This window comes from Pipistrellus kuhlii, unplaced genomic scaffold, assembly GCF_014108245.1.
Source record: "Pipistrellus kuhlii isolate mPipKuh1 unplaced genomic scaffold, mPipKuh1.p scaffold_m20_p_1, whole genome shotgun sequence".
Taxonomy (NCBI): Eukaryota; Metazoa; Chordata; class Mammalia; order Chiroptera; family Vespertilionidae; genus Pipistrellus; species Pipistrellus kuhlii.
The window spans coordinates 49,432,942-49,453,541 of NW_023425404.1; the positions used below are offsets into that span (position 1 = coordinate 49,432,942).

The following is a 20,600-nucleotide window of genomic DNA, read 5'->3' on the forward strand; positions in this document are numbered from 1 at the left end:
TATAATATGTATTCTTAAATACAGGCATACCTCAGATACACTTCAGATTCGGTTCCAGACCACTGCAATATCTTAATAAAACGAATTGTAAATCTTTTTCCTGGTGGAGGGTCTTGCCTTCAACTTGTAAATAATGCATCATCTTGGGAGCATAATGAAGTGAGGTGCAATAAAAATGAGATATGTCTGTTCAGCATATAGCAAAATGTTAAAAAATGGTGAATATGGATTAAGAATATGAGTTGTTTGTGCTATTCTTACAACTTTTCTGTATGAAATTATTTCAAAATAAAGTTAAAAAAGCAATCAACCTAAACACAAACAAAAACAACCACCCCACTACAAAATCAACACAATACATATACTTTCTTTCCAAATTATGGTATTTTAATATACCTTTTAGAACTAAGATGAATCTTAGCTTATCTAGCAAAAGATAGTTTGGTTTTTTTATTTACAGGAAATACCATATATACAAACCCTAAAAGTGAAGATGCAAACTATAGTGCAAGTTCACATTTCAATTAATCCTTGAGCAGGTATGTAATTTTTAAATATCCTCTAAGTTAGAAAATCCTTGTTTCTGAAATAAGTTTTTATATAAAGTCAAATCCTTGTGAGTTAAGGATGGTTTTACAGTCTTAAGTGATTTTAGAAAGTGCTCCTGTTTCACTGTGGTTGCATCTAGTCCATCTTCTTGCAGAGCCAGCAAGGCAGCCTATGAGAGACAATAAGAGATGATTTGCTTCGTTTTTGTTTTAAAATATATAAAGTCTAAATGCAAAAATCTGTCGTATTTCATAGAATTCCTGTATTCATGACAATAAGAACCTTAAACTAAAAAGTTAATGATTGAAAGTCCTCTTAGAACTTTTCTTCTACATTAAACTCTGGCCTTAAAGAAGAAGAAAAGAAAAAAAGTTGCAGAATAACATATACATTATGAGTCCATATACATAAAGATGAAAGACTACCCTCCTGACCTCAGACTAGGTGTTTCTAAACAGGACACAGCACTAACCATAAAGGAACAGATAAATACATACTTCATGGCCCAACAATCCTCTTTGTAGATATATATATACATGAAACACACATACACACACATATATACCAATAGACATGTTCAAGATTGTTCATAGCAACAATAGCAAAATAGCATTAACCTAAATGTTCAGGAGTGATTTCCTTAGAGATAGAGAGTGGGGTGGCCCACGAAAGGTTTCTGGGAAGTGGGTAATATTATTTCTTAATAATACTGGTGGATATACAAGTGTGTTCACTTTATGTTAATTCAATGAACTGTATCCTTATGGTCTGTGCATCTTCTATAGAAGTTTATGGAAAGAATATATGCACCCCTATGTCCCTTGTAACGTTATTTATAACTAGTGGCCGATGCGCGAATTTGTGCACAATGAAAGGAAATTAATTAGAAGAAATATTTTAATGTTGCTATTTGCCTTTTCTCTATAACAGAAGTGTCATCCAAATTCACAATCAACAATGACAGATCGAAACACACAGTGATTGGTGCCAGCATGAGCTTTCTATATATCGTGCATGCACGAGTCAACTCAGCCTTTTATAAATATAGAATAAACTTGTTTAATTACATTTGCTTTCTGATTTAGCTAAACTTTTTCCAGCCTAGTGAGGCATCCCAACTTCTCTTTCAGGTAATTGTCAGCAGTAAATATGAACATGAAGCAGATTATTATTGTAGATCACACAGGGAGAACTAAGGGTAAAATATTTAACTACAACAGTGTTTGATTATATTCTGCGCCATGAGAAACCTGAAGTGATCTTCAAGTTCCACCATTTCTTCTTTTCAGTCGGGTTAAGTTTTTAAACTTTCTAAATCTCTGTTTTCTGGCTAGTGAAAAGAAAATAGGATTCTCCTATCTACCTACTCCAAGACTTCTGTGAGGATCAAATGCCATTAGGCATGGGAAAACACTTCACAGACATTTGGTTAAAACTGTAAAATGTTTCCACCTGGCTGTAAAGCAAGTCATGTTCCTGGGCTGAAGAAATTGCAAGGAGGCTAATAGCTAGGGAGAGGAAGGCAGGCATTGTTACATGATGTCATTACCCAGCACCCACAGCCATTGTTTCCGGGCGGGGCTGTGGGCCCATTTTGCGCCATGGGGTCTTGGCAATGTAGGCTGCAATTTGGTGGGAAGGCTCTAGGGTGGTGGCCTATGTCCCACTTTGGGGAAGCTGAGGGTTGCTTTGTGGGTCCACAGTGCCATTTCTCTGTAAGTGGCCAATGCAGGTGTCACGACAGCTCCTGCACTGATCATCTGCCCCTGGTGGTCAATGCGTGTCACAGCGACCAGTCGGACACAGCATATTAGCCTTTTATAGATACAGATAGCCAAGGTAAGGAACAATCCAAGTGCCCATCTAGAAAACAAGTAGATAAAAAGCTGCAGTGTACATATAGAGCGGAATATTACTCAATCATAAAAAAGAATCCTACTATTTGTGACAACATGGATGGACCTAGAGGGTATTATATTAAGTGAAGTAAATCAGGCAGAGAAAGATTAAATACCATATGATTTCACTTATATGCAGACTAAAGAACAAAATAAATGAACAAAATTGAAATAGACTCACAGATACAGAGAACATACTGAGGGTTGCCAGAGGGGAGGGGCTTTGGGGGACTGGGTGAAAAGGTGAAGGGATTGAGCAGTACAAATTGAGAGTTACAAATTAGTCATAGGATGTAAAGTACAGCACAAAAAATATAGTTAATGATATTATAATAACTATGTATGGTGCCAGGTGTGCCCTGGAAATATTGAAAAGACCACTTTGTAAAGTATAATTGTCTAACCTGGAACTAATACAAAATACTAGTAATATCAAATGCAAACTGTAGTTGAACAATAAAATTAAAATATTAAAACATTAACAACAATATTCATGGAAAGGGAACACTGGACAATGGCTTCTTTTGCCCTCAAAATAAAGTCTAAATGCCTTAATGTGGCTTATAAGGACCTGAGTGATCCAGCCACTGTCCACCTCTTTAATGTCATTACTGATCTCTGATCATCTGCATATTTTATTCCCTCTGCCCTTCCCTCCTTAGCCTGCTACTCCCTCATCATCCTCCCAATTTCAGTTTACACATACCCTCTCTCAGAAAGCCTTCTATGACACCCAATCTGGGTTAGTGTTCTTCCTAGATGTTTCCATGGCATCCTAAATTCCCCCAACTCACTACATATTTTCAATTGCCAATTAAAATTATAGTTTGCCTCTGCTTACTCCTCCTCAGTCCATAAGTTCTATAAGGAAAGGGGCTGCATCTGTCTGTTTCACCTTGCCCAGTGCCTGCCACAGAGACGTTTTTTAGTAAATACTGAGTGAATGAACACCTGAATAAAGGAAGACATGTTCTGAACCATAGATTTCTTCACTAATTAACTTACTTCTTTGCAGAGGTTTCCAAGATCAGCTCCAGAGAAAAAACAGGTTTCTGCTGCTAAGTTTTCTAAAGAAACATCAGGCCCCACTGGCATGTTTTTTGTACAGACTTTCAAAATAGAAAGCCTGCCCTGGAACAAAATATAATATGCTTGTAAACTTATAACATTTATGTTTGAAAGATACTATATTAAGACATTTCAAGTTATAGTTTCCTTATTTATACATACACACCGTGTGTGTGTGTTTGTGTGTGTGTGTGTGTATGAATCAAACAATAAGAATCACTTCTGAAGAGGTAAAAACGATTAACTTATCGATGGCTCATATGACAATGGTAAAAATAATATGATAAAATTTTAGTATTTTTATAGATTTTTAAAATAGCCAACCATAGGCATATCTCTTTAAGAGGCGTGATGAATCTCTCTTTTGGGTATAAGCAGTGCCATCAGATATGTTTAAAAGTAAACACATGACCTGTCAGACACAATTTATAAACATAAGACTTCAAACATTTTTTTTTTAACTTTTTCATCCCTTCAAAACTTGATAAAGGCCCAAGGAAGGAAAAAAATTCCTTCTCCGTGTCTTTCACCACTCCCTGCCAGTAGCCTTGGATGTTAAGAACTCACTCATTCTTTGGCAGTGGATACACTATGTAATCTCAAAATCTGATTTCTCCACTGTAAAACAATGATGCTGACCCATATAAGCTCCAAAATCCTTGTAACACTTTAGGGTTCCTCCTTTCTAGGTGCAAAATAATGGTAAGTAGACTCACCAAACTCACCGAAGTAACTACCTTACTTTTAGGTTTATATTTCTCTGAAAATAGCACCGGAATTCCACCCCCCCCCCAGCCCCCACAAAAAAAAGCAGATTGAAAGGACAATTTATGAGGGGCTACCAGGCAGGAAGAATGCAGAATCCAGTGTACAACACATACCATGTACACCCACATCCTGTTTGGGATTCAGTTCTGTCAATCTCAGGATTCAGATACTGATGTGTTAAGAATGTTCCCACAGATCAACCAAAGGACTTGTGTGCATGCATATGGGCCTAACTAGTGGCCATGGTCAACAAGGGGTTGGGCACATATGTAGGGAGGGGTTTGGGATGGGAATAGGGGGATAAGGACAATTATGTGAGACCATAATCAATAAATAAATTAATAATAATAAAAAAAAAGAATGTTCCCACAGAGCAAGTGTGTACAATGATTACCTTTTCATCTGGAGGTGGAATATAAATCATCTTATCTAACCTTCCAGGCCGTAACAAGGCATCATCTAACACATCAGGTCTATTTGTTGCCGCAACAATCATGACGTTTCGATTAAAAATTTCTTCAAATTCTACCTGAAGAAACACAACAAGGAATAATGTTAACAAGTTGTTAATTATTCAATGTATTTTTTTAAATTACAAATTTGTTCTTAAATAGCGATATATTTTTCTTGGAATTGGAATGCTTATATCTTCTATCCAGACTACCTTCTCAATAATCAAGGTATAAACTGGGATGCTTATACCTTCTATCCAGACTACCTTCTCAATAACCCAGAAACAAATGATTAATCCAAGGGCTACTTGTACCCATGAGGAAGGGGTGGCCAACCATGAAGGAACACCTCTGCATGAAAAATCTTCATAGCAGAAAACATCTACCTGGTATCTGAGGACACCTGTGCATCAGCGAATGTTTATATTTAAATAGATGACTTCAAAAGACAGAAGCATATGACAAACATATGGAGATATGTGGCTATGAAAGCGCCTCGGTTCTCATCCTTAAAGAGGGAGATTTACTTTACTTTTTAATTTTCTTTCCAGAGGCAGAAATATGGCAACCTATGCTTCAAGTATATAAATCTTGGATACAGATAAATACCTAAAAGCAGCCAGGCCGTGGCCTTACACACTAAGCACGCAAAATTATGTGTTGAACTGAATAATCAGAGTAGTTCAACACTAATGTGATTTTTCCAAAGCAATGAGTTCCCTGTATCTGCAAGTATTTAGCTGAGGTTGGATAAACACCTATAAGACACTATACAACAATTCATGCATTATGAAATCTGATGAGAATACTTTATTGGTCCCTTTGAATTCTAGTGGCATATGGCCTAAGGAGCTGTAAGTGGCTCTCTTTCCATGGAACAGTTTTAAAAACAGAAAATAAGTATTAATAAGAAAAGAATAAAACACAAGAAAAATGATCTATTAGGGATTATTAATTTATTGACATCAACTTCTATCTGGGGAAGATTCAGAAGGGAGGAAGGGAACTTCTAAAGGTCATTTTAACTTCATTATAACCAAGGAAATCCCTTCCTCAAGGAAACAGTTTCAATTACTATGATTATTGAAAAAAATCTGCTTTAACAAGAAATAAATTTAAAAAGGGATAGAGGAGACACGGAGACGGAGACGGAGACACACACACACACACACACACAGAAGAAAGTTCCTTTTCCATTAGCAATGTGTAAAGTTATACTTCTAAATCTTACAATAAATAAAATTCACATTCATATACAGCTAAGTTACTATCAAATTTACCTCCCCTTTTCCAGCTAAAACACAAGTTTACCAGCCTTGTAACTATCCTAACAGAGCCTAATGGGAGGGATATAATCCCGCCTGAGATGAAGCCAGCTCGGGACAAGCTAGTGTAGATCTGTTCAATGTGGGCCTGGAGTTTTGGTGGGATCTGGCTAATAAATACCTCTTCATTTTTTTTCAGCTCCTTGTATTTACCCTGTTGATCTGATTTACTTCCTCTTCTCTCGATAGTTTTCAGTCCAACACCATCTAATTCATTCAGGAGAACAGAAAGAACACGCTCTTGAACATTACATCCTGTGTTGCTGACTGATCGCGAACCCACAATTGAATCAATTTCATCCAAAAACACAATTGCTGGAGTGTTTGCTCTTGCTTGCCGAAATACCTTTTGTTAGGAAAATAAAAATATTAAAAAGCTATATATGATGCATTACCCAGATGAATGTGTTTTCTTTTACATTACTATTTTTACAATGTAAAAAGAAGATCTAAATGCCTAAAAATTGGGGAACAAATTAAAAAAATGAGTATTATGTAAGGGTTAAAATCATGTTTTCAAATAATTTTCAGTATTATGGAATTTTAAAAGTGATGTTACATTAAAAAAAAATCACAATAAAGATACCCATATATTAGGTCTAGTAATAATTAATGTCGTTTTCTAATACTTTTTTTAAATCGAATTTATTTAAACAATACAACAAAATTTAATCAACAATATAGTTGCCGTTGTTTTCTACTACTTGTGCCCAACGCTCAGGAAGCATTTTAATCCCTCTGTTGTAAAATTCTTGTGATTTTGATGCAAAAAATTCGGTCAATGCATTTTTGAGGCATTCTTCATTATTAAATTTTTTTCCAAGAAGAAAGTTTTGCAAAGAACCAAACAAATGGTAATCGGAAGGGGCAATATCAGGAGAATATGCAGGTTGAGGGAGAACTTCCCATTCCAACTGGCGCAGTTTTTCAGCAGTGATTCTTGCAGTATGCGGTCGTGCGTTATCGTGGTGAAGAATTACGCCCTTCCGATTAATCAGCGCGGGTTCTTTTTCTCTTAAAGCTTGGGCTAACCTTTCCAATTGGGCACTATACACTGCACCTGTAATGGTTTGGGTAGATGGTAAAAGTTCATAATGAAGAATTCCTTTAAAATTCCACCAAACACACAACATCACTTTTTTCGCATGCAAGTCAGGTTTTGGCGTGGGCTGCGGAGCCTCATTTTTGTCCAACCATTGAGGCCGCCTTTTCAAATTAACATACAGCACCCATTCTTCATCTCCGGTAACAATTTGCTCTAAAAACGGCAAACGGTTTTGATGAGAGAGGAGCGAATTGCAAATTGTGACTCTTTGATTACGGTTGTTGTCGGTCAACTCATGAGGAACCCATTTTCCAAACTTTTGGACTTTGCCAAGTGCACGCAATTGATTGGAAATTGTTTTTTGTGAACAATTTAAAGTTGTTGCAAGCTCTTGTTGGGTAATTTGAGGATTTTGCACCAAAAGAGCTTGAAGAGCTTCTTGATCAAAATTGGACACACGGCCTCTACCACTCTTGTCATCTAACAAAAAATTTCCCTCGCGAAATTTCTCAAACCAACGCTGGCATTTTCTGGCGCTAACTGCATCTTGACCAAGAGCACTACAGATGTTTTTTGCAGCCTCACTTGCTTTTCTTCCTAATTGGAACTCGTAAAGCATGCAGTGCCGAATATGCTCTTCATCCGCCATCTTCTTAGCCCTAGTTTTGCAACAAAAACCAAACCAAACACAAACTTTTTCAAGCAAAACTTGTTAATTGCACTTCACACGTTCTGTAGATACCACGTTATTTGAAGGTTATGTCAATACAAGTCAACGCCAAGCAAGATTTTAAACGAATGTTTAAAAACGACATTAATTATTACTAGACCCGATATCCTCTGCCCAAGCAAATAAAAAGACAAAAAAAATTCACTAAAATGTTAATGTAGGTGGAAGGATTATGAAGTATTTATACTTTTCTATATTTTCTAAATTTTCTATAAACAAACATGTATAACTTTTCTGATCTATAATAATAAAAGTATAATGTGCTAATTAGACTGGACAGCCGAAAAACTTTCCAGACATCCTTCTGGACAGAGCCAGGGCTGCAAGGGCCGAGCCCCTTGAACGAATTTCATGCACCAGGCCTCTAGTAATAAAAAGCCTTTTACATTTTTTAAAAAGTTTATCCTTAAGGCATGAAATGAAAATCAAAAGTAAACTTAACTACGTGGAGGAAAATAAACCAACAAACCTGAGACAAGAGTTTTTCTGAATCTCCAACGAAAGGTGAAAAGAGATCAGCTCCACTCACGGACACAAAGGAGCAATGACAGCTGGTGGCCAGGGCCCTCACGAGGGTGGTCTTCGCACACCCAGGGGGGCCGTACAGGAGAACTCCCTTGGGCTGGGTCAGGCCCATCCTAACAAACTCACGAGGGTATTTCAGAGGCCATTCGATGCTCTAAGTACACAAAAAGAGAGTCATTTTAGTGTGACAATAAAAGATCAAGTAATTCAGTAAATGCATCTATTCCTTCAACAATTCTCCAATAATTCTCAGGTACTCATACTCAGCAGCTGGGGATCTTAAAATCTAAGTCAGGTCACATCACTGCCTTCATAAAATCCTTCAATGACTTGCCATCAGAATTAAAATACATTCCAATCCAAACTCCGTACCTACCACTGCTTACAAGGCCTTATATAACCTGACTAGCCCAACACCCCAGTTCCTTCCCATCCCAGGGCCTTACCCTGTTATTCTCTCTGCCTGTACTCTCCCTCAGGTCTTCATGTGGATACCCTTCATCATTCAGGTCTCAGCTCAAATGTCATTTCCTTGGAGAAGTCTTCCCTAACCACTCTAGTCAAAGCAGACCTCCTCCTCCTACTCATTCTATGCTATTGCCCTCCTTTCCTTTTGGAGCACTTATTCGTGCATTATCTCGATTATTATTTTCCACGTTTGGTCTGTCATTCTGCTCCTGCTAGACTATAAGCCAATGTTACCTCTAAATCCCCAGCACCTAGAATGGCACCTTCACAAAGTAGGCACTCAATAAATGTTAACTGGAGAGTAAATAAAGCTTCACTACCCTGTAGGTAGATAGTTTTATCATCATAATTTTACAGATTTGAAATCCAGGCTTAGAAAAGTTAAGTAACTTTCTCAGAGCTAATTGCTAATGAGGCAGAGCTGAGACTGACCATAGGCAGTGCAGGTCAAGGGCAGAAGCTTTTAACTACTGATGCATAAGACAAGACCTCTGTACCCAGCTGGGGAGACAGGCTTGTAAACTAACAACCAGGCCAGAAGGCCATGGAGAAGAAACAGTACATACAGAGAGACACGAAACCAATTAATTCATCTCACCAACAGTAAGCACGAACAGAGGGAAGGATGGGAGAAGCAAGGAGCAATAGAGTTGACAAGGAGGAGTCAGATGACAATGAGCCTTAAAAGTTTTAGGCAACACTGAGGAAGCAGTATGACAAGTGACTGGAAGGAAATGAAACTAGAGGCAGGGAAACCAATTAAAATTCTCCTGCATTGATTCAGACTACAGAAATAATAAGGCTGGATGTGTCATAGGAGATGATAGGGAAGGGATGGATTTAAAACATAAAATTTAACTGTATTTTACACAGGGACTAAGTTCTAATCCAGCGGGGAAGTTCTGTGCATGCAGGGCATGACCATTGAGAAGACAGGTTTCTGATGTGGGGGGTGGGATGGCTGGCTGTCTTCCCTGGGGCAGGGAATTCAGGTGTGAGCTGGACTTTGAACAAGCTACGTGTGAGATCCCTGGAAGTTATCTGGTAGGTAGGCAGTTAAGTACTTCTGATAATCAGAATGGCCATCTGCAGGATAGAAAGATTTTTGAGCTAACAGTTTTCAGAGGACAGTTGGAGCCTTGGACATCGAGATCACGGACTCACTCACAGAATGCAAAAGGAGGACTCTCGGGAGCGTGGATCACTAACATTTAAGGCACGGGAATGAGTGTGCAGGGAGGAAGGAAAGCTTAACTTCTCAAAGCTGAAAAGCTTTCAACAGGAAAAGCTTTTGTGACGTTTTGTGAAGATTAAGTGGCAATGATGATTAAAAAACAGAGCATATTACAAATGTGTTTACCCATGGACTCTGTAGATCCATAGCTCCTAGTTAAGATGAATAAGTGACAACAGATACTTATACTGGTAAGTCAGGCTTTTGGGTGTGTAGAGAAACCTAGTTCCTTACGGCAGGATCACCAGATGATAAGCTGGCAAAATCAACTTCTGAACCTGCAATGCAGGCAAGAGGGTCTGAAGACTATGACCCTCAACACATCCACTGTGAAAACCAGTATCAAGTAGCCTTCCAGCCCATGCTGACTGTTTATTATAATGTTGTGCTTTTACCAGTCCCTGGGCAAAGTGAGGCCCACCACCTATGTATTTGTACAGCCCACGAACTAAACCAATTTTATATTTTTTAATGCTTTGAAAATAAATCCAAAGAATATTTTATGATGTGAAAATGATAAGATTTCAGTGTCTGTAAATAAAATTTGACAGAACACAAGTACTCAATGTGCATTGCCTGTGGCTGCTTCTGTGCTACGATGGCAGTTGAGTGGTTGCCACAGCGACTGTATGGCCCACAATATTTACTATCTGGCCCTTTGCAGAAAAAGTATGCTGACCCCTCTTCTAGATTATAAACTCTTCAAAGAAAAAAACAATAAAATGATGAAATAGCAAATTATGAAACATAGTATTTGATGCCTATAGAAGTCCAATTACATAAGGACTGAAAAGTGATCACTGGATTTAAATGTGAGGATCAAAATAGTGATGGTAGCAAGCGCTGTTTCAGTGTAGCGTGTTTTCTCATAAAGGCATTACATTTAGTATTTTACTGGCTTCAGCAGATTCTCCATCTCACCTGTTTTAACTTCAGTTTTACATCTTCAAGGCCACCAATCTCTTCCCAGCTAACAGGCTTGATGTCCATCAGTCCAATGACACTTCGAAACGATGAAGGCTGAATCTTTTTAAAAGCTTCAAGGAAGTCTGTTTCATCAATCATCGGACTGTCCTGGTTCTGAAAAGCACCCAAAAAAAAAAGCAGAATCAAACCAAAAGTGAGGCGAGATTTTTGGAAGAATTACTTTTTTTAATCTTCTTTTGAATTTTATTTATACATACGGTACAAAAAATTTATATATACGGTACAAAAAAACTAGAACCTTCCCCCCACAACCATTCATCCCTGAAGATGTCAAGTTTCCTGTGTATTCCTCGTATGTTTTATAATAAGCATATCCTTTCAAACAGCACAAATGGGAGACCACAGCACACATATTAATTTGTACTTTTTTAAAAACTTAGAAATCTTTTCATGTTAACTAGTAGAACTCTATCTCACTCCTTTTTTTCTACCTCACTTCCACATATCAAGTATTTTATATAATTTCCTCAAAGCAGAATGACAGGATTTATGAGTGTGTACATTTGTAGTTGTGACAGCTATTACCACATTGTCCTCAAAGCTGCACCAATGAATACTTAGCTGTTCTCCCCGAACCTCTCTGGCACTGGACATTACCAAACTTTTAAATTTCTCCCAATGTGACAGGGGAAATGAGACTCAGAATTGTGCTAATTAAATTTAATCACTTTTTGGCACCATCATAGTAAAGGCTTCTTTGAGCAAGAATGGAGTCTAATCTAGGGGAGGGAAAGTCTGATGAAGAGCAGGATATCTGCATGACCTCAAAGGGTCTCCTCACAGATGTATTAGTTGCAAAGGGAAATATAGCAGCTTTATAGTGAGAAACTGGACAAAACCTGGACTGGATGATCACATCAGTCACTACCGTGTTTCCCCGAAAATAAGACATCCTCCGAAAATAAGACCTACTTACAGGTTTCCTTCTGAGTGAAATATAAGGCATCCCCCTGAAAATAAGGCCCCCCTAGGCTAAACATGAGAGATTTGGTCCACTGATTCTGAAAGAAATGGAGTCACAAGAAATTCACCAGGCAATTCAGGAATTGGATTGTTATGATGATGTTCCAGAAGATGATGACATGACTGTCATTGAATAAATGAGTAAATTCTTGCTACTGTAGGATTCACAGTTTGTCTGGTTTGTGTTGACAACCACCGTACTACCGTACCGTATACAGGTAATAAATTTCCTTTGTTTTCATTTAACAATAAATGTGTACCGCTGAAACTGGTTTGGCTCAGTGGTAGAGCATCGGTCTGCTGACTGAAAGGTCCCAGGTTTGATTCCGGTCAAGGGCATGTACCTTGGTTGCGGGCACATCCCCGGTAGGGGTGTGCAAGAGGCAGCTGGTCAATGTTTCTTTCTCATCGACGTTTCAAGTTCTCTCTCTCTCTCCCTTCCTCTCTGTAAAAAAATCAATAAAATATATTTAAAAAAAACAATAAATGTGTACTATATTCTTCTTCATGGGAAAATAAAAACATCCCCTGAAAATAAGACCTAGCGCATCTTTGGGAGCAAAAATTAATATAAGACACTGTCTTATTTTCGGGAAAACAGGGTATTTAGTGGTATCACCAATGGGGATGGTGGAAATCTATTGCTACCCAAAGAAGGACACACCATGATGTAAAGTAGTATTCCCAACAGCCATGCATAACCTGAATCTATGAAGCAACATTAGGCAAACACAAACTGAGAGGCATTCTATAACATCACTGACCCGCATCCTTAAAAAATGTCAGTCAAATATCTCTCTCAAAAAATAAAATGCCATGGAGGTGTTCAAGACTAAAAGTAAGTAAAAACTAAGTGTAATATATTATTCTGAATTAAATTCTCTACTGAAGAAAAAAATGCTAAAGATATTGAAACAATTTCCAAAATCAGCACGTAGACTGTAGAATTGATAACATTTTGTATCAATATCAAATTTCCAGAATATAATGATTATATTTAACCATACTACTGTATGAAAATACTTTTGTTGTCAGGAAACAGACATTCAAATATTAAGGGATTATGGGTTATGATGTATGCAACCCAACTCAAATGATTCAGAAAAAATACATACATGCAGAGAAAGAGAAAAGGATAAAGCTAATTAGGTAAAATGTTAAAAACTGGTGAATTTGGATAAAAGACTTAACAGGAGTTACCTATCTTGCAACTCTCCCTAAAATTTTATTTATTTCAAAATAGAAAGTTAAGAACTGAAAAAGACTAGTCTTTAAAGAGAATTTTTCATGTTCATTGGCCGTTTATAATCCTGCTCACACCTTATACCCATTTTCTCCTGGACTGTTTCTCTATCATTTCATTTTTGGCTATTAGGTTTTATGTTATGCAAAGAAAGTCTATATTTACTCTAAGATTATATTTTGACAGCAATTTCCTTAATCATTCTAGTGAAGCAAGTTTTTTGTTAGAGTTAAAAACTCATATTTCTATTAGTAATATCTGTATTTTTTAAAGTACTTGCCCTATTATATCAAATTCTAAACATTTACTTGTCCAAAAATTCCCATTTTTCAATAACTATTTTATTCCATTTATGTAAGATTATATAAATGAATATATATGTATAGAGCAATTCTGAACAGCATTCCTTAAAAAATATTAATAATTATAATCTCTGGGAAAGATTTTAGGCAATCTTCACTTTCTTTACAATTTTTTATCTTGTTTAATTTCTTACGAAGAACACTATTAAATAATTTTTAACTGATTGGCAGTATTAGATGCTGGGTACCTGCATACTATTATAATTAATTTTTAGGTAACACATACTGACACTTGAGCATCCCATCATTTTTCAAGATCACTTATGTATACATTATTTCACTTGCTTCTCATAATCCTCTCAGGCAGATAAGGTTCTTTTCCCTCTGTATGTATATGTGCATGTGTTAAATTATATTTCTCATCTTTTAATAAGAACTTCAATGTGAACAACTTTAATGTGTCCCAGGTCTGCCCTGGCACAGACAGAGGCAGCAGCAGCCCCATGGCTGCCTGGAGGGGAAAGAAGGAAAAGATGGAGCCAGTACCTCTCCAGATGCCTCTGTCCCTTCTTCCTTTTTGCCTTTCTTTCTTCCACTTCCCCTGGTTGTTTATGAACTCAGCCATCACCTGTGGTAACTATGCCTGGGCAGGCCCCTCCTCAAGTAGCACTGGGCTCCACCCTAGGATGACAGCGGCTGGCTGGCACACCTAAGCCAAGGTGCTTAAGGTCAAACCTGGAACTTCAAAAGCAAAGGAATCCTAAATGTAAATCTCCTTTCCCATGCCCTGAAACTCTCTTCATCCCCTCAACAGGCAAAATACACCTTTAAACGTGGGATTTGTCATTAAATCTTCAAGCAGTTCTGGTTCTAAACTCAGAAGATGAGTTTAGATAAGTTAATATAACTTATATAACTCCTTAAATTCATGTAACTCCTTCCCCTCCTTCAGTGTAAGGGTAAATGTATATGAAAAGGAAATAAGGAAGGATACAAATTATCTAGGTAAAGAGATCCTTTAGGGTAAGTCATCGTTTTACAGTTTAATTGGGTTTTAAAAATTATAAGATCAAAGGACAATATTACCATTACAACAGAGATTTATAAACTTTGTCTCCAAATCCTTAGCATGATGAAATTAACTTTTTTCTAAAGAGGTTTAGAAAGTCAGGATTACTTATTACATACAAAGTAAACAGATTTCTCAATCTGTAATTTCTCAAGACTATTGCATTTAAGCTAATATTCTAAATATTTTTAAGAAAGGTAGTCATGAATTAAAGATTTGAATGTCAAAGTCAAATTTTTTAAATTACAAATGCCCAATCTTTTCCTGAGTTAGAAAGGGTTATTTTCCCCTATACTTATTAATAAGAAAGGGAAATAGTATTATGACAACGGAAACATCTCAGAGATACCACCTTATCCAAGAAATCAGTTACCTAATAGATACAATGAGAACACAATATCATTTGATATTTCTGCCAAAAATGCAAAACCTGAATCAAATTATAAAAAAACATTAAACTGAGGAGTATTTTACAGAATAACTGACCTGTACTCTTAAAAAGTTAGTCATAAAAGAAAGACTGAAGAATGGTGGGATTTTAAAAGATTAAAAAATAATGACAATTAAATGCAGTGTGTAATCCTGGATTAAAAATAGTATTTTGGTTTTCCCTTTTAAATGTTTGCTCTATATGAAATGTGAGACAATTGGTGAGATTTGGATAAAGCCGATATATATTTAGTAAAAGTGTGTTGTCAGTGTTAATTTCCTCATCTTGATCACTGTATTTTGGTTAAAATTCTTGTTTGTAGGAAATATACGCTTATGTTTTCAAGGCTAAACGGGCATCATAGCTAGAGTATATTCTTAAATGTTTCAGATGTAAAAACATGTGTAAGAAAGAGCTGTGGAAGGTATCAAAAGTCCCAAGAAAATGTACTTACCACTTTTTTTTTAATCCCCCAAAGTAATTTATTTTAATTTTAAAAATTAACATACATGGTCATAAATCAGTTTCCTACCTTCTCACTATGAAGCAAAGCGTGCAGGGCAGCATCCCTACAGAGTGCAGTCAGGTCTGCGCCAACATAGCCAACCGTCATTTCCGCAAGGAGGCTCAAATCCAGTTGGTCAGAGATGGGCATCTTTGAAGTAATCACCTGTAGAATTGCCTTTCTTTGTTTAAGTGTGGGAGTCCCGATGACAATCTATAATGCAAAGCAGAAAATAATGTTTGTAGCTTCAAATGTCATTATTTTTTTAATATTCACCCAGGATATTTTTATTGGTTTTAGAGAAAGAGGCAGGGGGAGAGGGTGAGAACATGGATGTGTGAGAGAAACATTGACTGGTTGCATCCAGTGTGCACCCTTCCCAGGGATCAAACCCACAACCTTTTGGGTCTGGGAAGCCAACTGAGCCACCCGGCCGGGCTAATGTATTATTTTATATCCTCACAAACATGTACAGTAATTAGTGAGCAAATTAGGAATTATTACTATGTATTCTTAAGCATACCTCAGATTCTGAACATCATTTTCCAGAAGAGTAACACTGGCTAAAAAGTTGCACAATGAAAACTACATGTCATTTAACAAATTTTTATTTGTTATTTTTGAGACTGTACCAAATTCTAGGAGTCAGTGATACAATAAACCACAATAGTCTAGGGCCCAGTCTTTATGGATCTGATTTGGGAAAGTAGTATAGTTAATGAAATCCACTCAAGTTCAGAACAATTAAGCGAAAAATATGCAATTATCAACTGTCTCTTTAGAATCCTACCACAAAGTCAAACATCACTTAAACTAAACACTATTCAAATTATTTAACAGAAATCAAGTATCAATTTAAGACTGAAGCCAATAAAACAGGTCAGCTTTGAATACTCAAACTTCCTTGGCAACTCAGGGTAGGATACAGGCATCCTCACAAGCAAGGAATAAATCCGAGTTTAAACCTGCTCCGATTTAGTTCCTCCCTGACTTCACCCTTTTATCACACACATCTCGAGGCTAGCCTTTTACTTTAAATTCTCATTCTAAATTTATTAGAGTTTAATGCGCTTGTAAGCAAACCTACTTCCCCTAAAAAGTATTACCGGATTAGTATTCTTCAGGACTTGCACAACAAAACTTTCCCTTAATAATGTTCGAGCACCTTGCTTCTCTGAACAAGGTGACCCTGGAGAAACACGTCCTGGCTGGCACATCATATGTAGACAGAAATCCAATGTGTTCTTTGCACTGCCAAGAGGCCCAATCCAGCCTCCCCGAGTTCCAAACCTAAGTGGCAAACGCCTCGGGGAAGCCCACCGGGGCCAGAAGAGGACGAGGCTCCAGGGGCAATGGGGTAACCCGCCTGGCCCGTTTACCTCTCGGTCAAACCTCCCAGGTCTGCGCAGCGCGGGGTCCAGAGCATCGGGCCGGTTGGTGGCTCCCACCACCACCACCTCGCGGTCCCCGCCGATGCCGTCCAGCAGCGTCAACACCTGGGCCACCGCGCGGCTCTCGGCGGCCTGGTGCGCGCCGCCCCGCCGCGGGCACAGCGCGTCCACCTCGTCCAGGAAGAGGAGGGCGGGCCCGCGGCGGGCCAGCTCCCGGGCGCGCTGGAACACCCGCCGCACGTTCTCCTCCGTCTCCCCGGGCCGCGCGCCCTGCAGCGCCGGCGCGCTCACCGCCAGCAGCTCCGCGCCCGCCTCCCGGGCCACGGCGCGCACCAACTGTGTCTTGCCCACCCCCGGGGGCCCCGCCAGCAGCACCCCACGGGGCACGGCCAGCCCCAGGGCGGCCAGGGTGCCGGGGTAGCGGAGCGGCAGGCGGAGGAGCTCCCGCAGCGAGTCGGCCGCCTCCGAAAGGCCCCCCAGGGGCACCTCGGGCTGCGGGTGCGGCTCCGCCGGCGGCTCCCCGCTGAGGCTGACGAGGGTGTGGGGGGTGACCAGCCCGGCCGGGTCCGGGGCGGGGGCCCCGCTGACGATGTGCAGGGCGGCCACCGGGCCCGGGGCGCCGGGCGGAGCAGCCAGCACGCGGCCCCGGGAGACCGGCCGGTTCCGCAGCAGCTCGCGCGCCGCCTCCAGCACCGCGGCCGGGTCCGGGTCCGAGGGCGCGCCCACCCGCTCCCGCAGCTCGGGCCACACGGTGAGGCGCCGGAGGGGCGGGCAGGGCACCAGGCGGATGCGGCTCAGGCTGAGGCTCCCCCGGGGCCCCGGCGTGCCGACCGCCGACCCCCGGCTCGCGCACTGCGCATCCAGCTGCACGAACCCGTCCGCCCCGTCCCGCCGCGGCCAGGCGGTGCAGAGGCAGGAGCCGCCGTCCGGCAGCGAGATCGTCACCACGGAGCCCAGGCGCGCGCCCAGGGCGCGGAGGGCCGCCGGGCCCAGGCGACAGCGCTGGGTGCCCCGGTCCCGGGCGTCTGCGGGTAGGAGCTTTAAGGTGGGCCCTTCGGGCGGGGGGCCCGAGTCGGGAGCCATGGCACTCGGAGGAGAAACAGCCGAGGAGAGCGGGGTCGGGATTCCACCCGGGCCGGAAAGGCAGGCGCACCGCGCACCCGGCCGGAAGCAGGGGACGCGCATGCGCCAGGGAAGAGTCACCACCCTGAGTGGAGGCCAACGGGCCAATCGGGAGGTTAGATGATGCTCTGGGCCGGGGAGAAATGGTTTGCTGTGGTGTCGGGTTTGATGAAATACTGGCGATTCCAGAGCTCTACGGACAAATCGCTACGGGCGTCTGGGAGCCAGCGGAAGCTAACTTCACTCGTTGCAAGTCCAAGGGCTCGCTGGTGTGGAGAGCCAGCCACCAGCATAGCTACTCTCTCCCAGGCTCTCCGGGAGCATCACCACCTGCGCAACGGACGTCAGCCTGACTGCTGACAGTTTTGTGAGGAAACCTCTCCTGTCCCCATGGACGCAGTATTTTGGAGTGCTTTGGTACGAATGTCTTAGGTGACGTAAGTACCCGAGAAATAACATCCGTGGCACCTTCAACACCCCGGGGTTCCAGCCTGTTTGGAAGGTTCGGGCATGCCCTTCGTGTACAAAAACGCCAAACGCCAGCATAGCAAGAGAGAAGCCCAGGGTAGCATTTTAAATCCCTTGAGAAAGGAAAACCAGGCCCTCTGACGTATTGTGGCACATCAATACATTCTGTTCAGGTTCCTGATTTAATCCCTTTAATGTTCTTTGACAACAACTTAATTGTAACTTCTTCTATTTATGCGATTCGTGATTGTCTATTTGGGGCACAGTCATACCAGTGTTAGAGGTGATGATGCCTGTCTACATTAAACTCCCTGCTGTTCTCTTTCCACCTTTCCTCTCTTGTAGCCACAAGGGATGACTATAATCAGCTGGAATACATTTCCTATCTTTTAAAATTCTCCACATCAAAAAGAGCTACGGATATTAAAAAAAAAATAATAAGCCTTGTTTTTATCCTTCTACCTCTATTTTTCCCACTTTCATTGCAATCCCAATTTATTTTTGGTGTGTTTTTTTGTTTTTGCATATGATATGGTCATTTTATGTCAAAGGAAAATCTCTCATGCAGGCAACAGTACACGCCCTGCTGCTTAAAAAGGATGATATATTACCTTATCCCTCCCCTTCCCCACCCCCATTCCGTGACAGGCCCACTGGCACTTTGGTGAACATGCTATTTCTCAGAACAAAGCCCCCTTTCCCTGAGAAAATGCACAGAGCCAGACGAAGGAGCAAATCCCGGAGGAAAGGGGTGATGGCTGGGGGCCCAGGGCTCAGAACTTCAGTGGAATGACCGGCCAGTACTTGGGCCGCTTCCGGTCAAAGTATTTGTTAAAGCTCAGCTGCACGGTGGCCTCCATGGCCCGTACAGGCGCTTCATCTCGGCCTGGCACCACTCGCCGGGGCTCTCGGAGGGGAGTTCCATGGAGCGGCCGGTCTTGTAATACAGGTCGTGGTCGGCGTCCACATAGTCTTCCAGATGCTGCGCGTCCAGGTGCTGCTGCCGCCGCCGCTCTTCCCTGTGCCTCTCTGTCTCCGCAAAGTACTGGCGGAGCTCCTCCGTGATCTCCATGCTGCTCAGGTCGTCCTGCTCCCCAGCATCTGAGTTGGTCTCCGTCGCCTCCTCTGTGGACCAAGAATGGTCTTCGCTGGTGCTGTCATGAGGATGGTGCCCAGACCTTGGAGAATGTGAATAACCACAGGAGCTCTGGGAGGCCAAGTGATGGTCACAGAAGGCCTGAGGAGATCCACCCTTCTTAGCAGGAGAGCTCTGGGGCAGATCTCCCGGAGTGAAGTACCATGGAGAACTGAAATAAGACTTGACAGCCTTCCGATAGGCATTCAGGTGGCTCCGCATCCAAGCCATTGCTTGGTGATAATGTTGCCAGTATCTTGCGTACACTGGATGACAAGACCAAGGCGTGGTAGTTCCTGATGATGCTGCCTTTGCTACCATCTCTGCTTCAGTGAAAGTCCAAATGGGCACCGATCCTGGTGGGCTTGTAGTTTGCTGATCCTGGGCGGTGGGATCTGTGCAATCCCAATTTATAAGATTTCAAAATTGAGATTGCAGATAGAGTATTTAAGTTACTGGGGGATTGTTGTTTTTCTACTTGTTGTTTTTCTACTTATGCAAATAGTTTACCCTGAACAACACTAGAGTTAAGGATGCCAACACACAGACACAGTCAAAAATCATTGTATAACTTTTGCCAGCTCCCAAAACTTAACTAATAGCCTTTTGTTGATCGGAAGCCTTACCAATAACATGAACACTTGATTAACATATTTTGTATGTTATATGCATTATAGGAAATAGTCACTTCACCCTTTCTCTAAAAGGTCCAGTTCTCACCTTAGAGCAACCAAGAATCCTGTTCCAGAGCCTTCAGCTCTTATTCACACACTCTCAGCAGAACTACCTAATATAACTGGCTTTCCCAGTCTGAGAGAAATCCATTATGTCCCTTCAGACCATTGTAGCAACACTATTATTTCAACTATCTTAATATCCACATTTATTATACAGTACCATTCATTAACACAGTCTTCTCTTTG

At 40.9% G+C, this 20,600-nt stretch overlaps 2 protein-coding genes across 6 annotated transcripts; both read right to left on the reverse strand.

Annotated features, from left to right (window-relative positions):
- Window positions 1–365: 365 nt before the first annotated feature.
- On the reverse strand, window positions 366–18,253 carry SPATA5L1 (spermatogenesis associated 5 like 1). Of its 5 annotated transcripts, XM_036443232.2 has the most exons (9): window positions 16,941–18,233; window positions 15,589–15,774; window positions 10,984–11,142; window positions 8,305–8,514; window positions 6,182–6,406; window positions 4,678–4,812; window positions 3,453–3,578; window positions 628–718; window positions 366–597 (listed from the first exon to the last, which is right to left on the reverse strand). In XM_036443232.2, coding segments are annotated over exons 1-9 (2,331 nt in total). In that variant the 5' UTR covers window positions 18,138–18,233; the 3' UTR covers window positions 366–595. The 5 variants fall into 5 exon arrangements, with proteins under 5 accessions (XP_036299125.2, XP_036299141.2, XP_036299120.2 ...); XM_036443248.2 differs by lacking the exon at window positions 3,453–3,578 and having other exon boundaries at window positions 16,941–18,250; XM_036443227.2 differs by having other exon boundaries at window positions 366–718; window positions 16,941–18,237.
- A 937-nt stretch (window positions 18,254–19,190) lies between these two features.
- On the reverse strand, window positions 19,191–20,073 carry LOC118722037 (gem-associated protein 8-like). The gene has a single exon (XM_036443382.2). The coding sequence runs from the start codon at window positions 19,996–19,998 to the stop codon at window positions 19,381–19,383; it is 618 nt and encodes a 205-aa protein (XP_036299275.1). The 5' UTR covers window positions 19,999–20,073; the 3' UTR covers window positions 19,191–19,380.
- Between the last annotated feature and the right edge of the window lie 527 nt (window positions 20,074–20,600).